The 4637-nt window shown below is 38.4% G+C and overlaps 1 protein-coding gene across 2 annotated transcripts in view; it reads left to right on the top strand.

Moving 5' to 3' along the window:
• ipo11 (importin 11) overlaps nucleotides 1–4637 on the top strand; it is a 108758-nt gene that overhangs the window by 49721 nt on the left and 54400 nt on the right. For both annotated transcript variants that reach the window (XM_020593722.1, XM_020593723.1), the window contains exon 16: nucleotides 2503–2629. In XM_020593722.1, coding sequence (XP_020449378.1) covers nucleotides 2503–2629 — 127 coding nt within the window. The remainder of the gene's footprint in view (nucleotides 1–2502; nucleotides 2630–4637) is intronic.

The following is a 4637-nucleotide window of genomic DNA, read 5'->3' on the forward strand; positions in this document are numbered from 1 at the left end:
ACAGCTCCCCCCCTCTATCCCCCCGAGTGTCCAAGACATACGGCTAGAGGTTAGATGTAACAACCACAGAGTCGATCATCGACCTCCGGCCGTGTGTGGCAGTCTAGAGTACCCGGCTGGCAAACACAGGGTATCTGCTACAGCCAGGAGACTGTGTGTCATCTTGTTTAAAGATAATGCAAAAGTAGGAGTGTGCTTTTATTTTTTTTGTATTTTGTCTGCATGTGTTCTCTATGTGTTTACCAGAAGGATGAGCAGGTATGAGCAAGGTTGCTGACAGCTATGTGAAGCTACAGAGGAGACAGATTAGGGACGACAAATCATGTCCAATTTTTGATGGGCAGCCTACCTGTCCATCTGCCTTTCTGTTCTTTTTGTCCACTTTGACTTGGGACTAATCATAACCACTACCAGCTGTAGTCTCCTGGCTGTAGCAGATACCTTGTGTTTGCCACTCATGGTCATGCACATGCACTGCTCTTGTATTGTATGCAGATTTGGGAATGCCAAATTTTCATATATCCAGCAGATTCCATAAATAATCAGCATATGGATTATGATGTCAGAATTAACACTAAACACTAACATATTTCCTAATTTTATGTAGAAAAAATGTTTTTAAAATGTGTTTTCGCTGTTTAAAGAATACACCAAAAGTAGCAGTCCCCCACATTTACCTTGTATAAGCATTTGTGTGGCAACAGATAATCAATTTGATTATTTGTTCTTGATGTCGCCGATTTGCTATCTCAGTATCACAATTTCGGTGCCAAGCTTTTGTTTGGAACCTGATTATGGAGAGAGCTTTGGGAATGTGCCTGTGGCTGTTGTCCATCAGCACTGTCATACCTGCTCTGTCATGCTGGAATCATCTCATACGTTAATGTCGCCATAAAAGCTTATAAAAATCAGATTGTTCTGGTTGTATTTGCTCTCCTTTTAAAGTAATTGAATGCTAGTTTATTCTCCTTGGATACTCCACTGTTTGTGAGTAGTTGAGCCTAGGAATGCCTAAGAGCTTTATTTTTATTTTGTATCCATTTAAGATATCATGTCCAAATGGTATTAAGCTCAATGTTGTTAGTGATGGTAATCTCCAGGCTAGGTTTTAACTTTCAAACTACTTCTTGGTAAATATTTATTTGAAATTTATTTTAAAATTAAAGCAAATTTCAATTTACAAAAACAAGCAGCTCTTTTTCTTTTCCTGCGCATCTGTGTACATAGACACACATACGCTCTCAAACTGTGCCATTGTTTTCCAACTCCCAAGTCCTGAGTCATGCTGTTGTTTAGTATATTCTGGCTCGTAGCCCAGTCTTTGGTCTCTGGCTCCCTGTGTATATTTGACAAGAAGCCAACAAGAGTGTCATCCTCCTATTCTTAATCCTCACATCTCTCTGTTCCTTTATTCCTCCATCCGGTCATTTCTGTCAAGGGGGTCCTTGGATACAATTTCTGACTCTGATACAAACATGGACAGATGCCAAGGGACACTTCTTGCCAGCCCAATACAACTGTTGAAAATCCATCAGTTCCCAAATTGCATTGCCTCACATTTGGGACACACAGCATAGGTCATTGTAATTCATGTCACAGACTACTTAACCCCAGTGGTTTTTGACTCTTCTAGTTATGTAAGCAGACCATTTCCCTTACATGGTCTTTTGTCAGTGGTTTCAGTGTCTCACAGGCTTTGTGTCTTTTGCTCACATGCATTCATTTAAACAAATGTAAACAAAACACTTGAGCTTGATTTATGGTTCTGCATTAAATCTATGCCATACCTACACCGTACACAACATGTAGCCTTAGTTAGGTCATGGGGTGTACAGATTATCTCCTCCAACGACTTCTCTCATCTGTGTTGCAGTAATTTCAGTAAAAGACACAGACACACAAACACACAAGTATACATGCTCACAATAGCTTAGGCCACTTGTATCTTTTATGGTGTAGGCTCTGTGAAGATGAAATGCAGAACCATAAATAAAGCTGTATGCTTAACAAACCCTCTTCACCTAGTTTTGTTTTTCTCAGTCCCTTGAGTCATGTTTGAAACCAGTTTTATGTGTAATGGATTCCCCATAATCTTGTGTAATCATGCCATTTTTTTCTGCTTTCTAATTTCTATTCTGGTGACATAAACATGCACACTGAAATGTGCACAGCCAGAATGTGGGCCAAATTAGACATAGTCTTGGAGTTTGATATGTGTATTAGAGGGACAGAGATATGGCACTCTTCCTCAGAGCACAAATTATACTGCAGTCTCCAGCATATGCAAGCCACTGATAAAATAAATTTCAGGATGAGTCATAAGTAGTGACAGTTCTGATTTCATCATTTGAATAGCTGGCCACTTATTTTTAATTGATCCCTTAAGTAGTGTAGCTACATGGTGGACATAAGAACCAGCTAAATTATGATATGGATGACGAGTGTGGATAAGCCTGTTTAAGTATTTCTCATCTTATGTTTCTCTTCTTCTCTCCACTCCAGGTACAAGTTGATTCGACGACGAGTCATCTGGCTAATAGGACAGTGGATCTCTGTCAAGTTCAAATCTGATCTTCGACCTTTACTCTATGAGGTCATCCTGAGCCTAATGCAGGACCCGGACTTGGTGGTAAGGGAGCTAGAGGCAGCTTTTTGTAATCTGCTTATTATGACTGGAGCGCCAGCTTTCCTGGAAAACATTGGATTTTTAATGACTGAAATGGCCTGTTAGTGAAAGTGCACAGTCAGCTACACAAACAGTTCTCAGCTTAACAGCATGGAACTACAGCTATTATACTTCCAACTTTGTACAAACAAAACCAAACATAGTTACTCAGGCGTTGCAAGAAGGTTTTACCATATGGTTTCTCAGCAGCAACTATTTCAGATTTATTTATTTATTTATTTTATATATATATATTCATTTACTAATTAGCATTTTTATTCACCCATGGCCTCGATAAACTTCTAATCTGATTTTAGAAAAGTGGCTGTTATTGTGCTGCAGTCATCCTTAATTCAAAGCTATTCTTGGGTTTCTTTCCTCATGAGCTGTGCATTTGATTGTTTCCTTTTAAAAGAATTTATTTGAAGGAGTGTGGGAAGTTGCCTGCGTTATTAACAGCAGAATTCAAGATAATCTCACCATTATCAGTGCACCCTTATGAATCATTGAGTTCAATTTTCCTGTATCTAATTGTCTTTCTTACTTCATAATCCATCTTTGTGTACTTGTGAACGTTTTGGATGTGTTTTTATTTGCATTCCACTTGCCTGTAGTGCACATACATGTAATGTTATTATAGTGTAATTAACATTATAATACACATAATGCAAAGCCTACACAAACACCACAGACCAATAATGTGATGGATAGAAGCATTATTTTTAACATCTATTCATCTCTGTAATTTTAATTGCACGTCCCTAGTTATGAGCATTTTTGGCTGTTAATTAAATGAAGGTCACATATAGTGACACTAAGGATGCAAAATACTATATCTAGGTCCATAGCACCCTATTTTGGTGGTGACAGCCATCTGTGCGTTACCGTGGGACCTGATGCCACTGTTGCTGTGAGGTAGCCCACATTTATCTGGATTTTATGGTTTGAGCTGCATGGTATGTGCAGCATTATACATTTTTAGGCAGCAGCAATAGAACTGGCACATGTGACACTATACTGTATAGTCAGTTATCTCCCTGTGCATTGCCCATTTAATAACTCATTGTGAAGTTGTACTGTATTGAGCATACGCATTACATAAAATGGGTTTCCAGGATAGGGTTTTAATTAATTTTTTAAGTATTTAAATGTAGCCATTGCTTTTTTTCAGTTTGTCCTCCTGTGATGCCAAATACATATGGAGAAAGACTTTTTGTTTTACAAGTTTTAACATGAAACACTAGATCCAGGCACACAATTTTTTTTTTACCTGAAGTGATAAATAGGAAATTACATGATGTTTTATTTTTTGTTCATTTAACTTGTTTAACCAGGTGAAATTCCCTGTGGTTTTCAGGGGAATCCTGGCATCCCAAGATTCATTTATGATGGAACTAGTGGGTCTTAAAGTTTGAATGGTCTTACTTCATACAGGCTTGCTGTTACATTACTGAAGAGCTCACCAGCCATGTTGTGGTTCCTGATCAATATTGTCTGGCTAACTTAGGGCCTCTTGGGCCGAATGAATTATTGATCATAAACCTATAATGGGCTAATGAAGAAAGCTTCCTGATATCACTCAGTCAAATTGTTTATCAGTGTTTCTATTGCTGTTTGGTAGCCCTTGTGGTTCAGCAAGGTAATTTAGAGAGTGAATTATTCAAGACAGCGGTAACAATCTATCTCTGACTTTTCAGTTTCTGTACTTCATTAAAAGGGATAATTGACAAGAGTCTCCTAGGAGCATGTTTCACCTTGGCCACCTATACTTATAGCTGCCTTTATTGTCCTGTGAGGTCCTAAGAGAGTACTGAGAGAATTAACGAGAGGGAGATGGATGGCAGAAATAGCAATCTCTTTTTGCTGTAGTCCTTTTAGAAAAATTATAGAATGTAGTTATAGTTTACGCAAAATAATCATTTAATTCCATGAGCGCTAAATGGGTTTTGTTTTCAGGTTACCCCGCCCCCCC

The sequence above is a fragment of the Monopterus albus genome, unplaced genomic scaffold (genome assembly GCF_001952655.1).
Source record: "Monopterus albus unplaced genomic scaffold, M_albus_1.0 scaffold20.1, whole genome shotgun sequence".
In the NCBI taxonomy this organism is placed as follows: domain Eukaryota; kingdom Metazoa; phylum Chordata; class Actinopteri; order Synbranchiformes; family Synbranchidae; genus Monopterus; species Monopterus albus.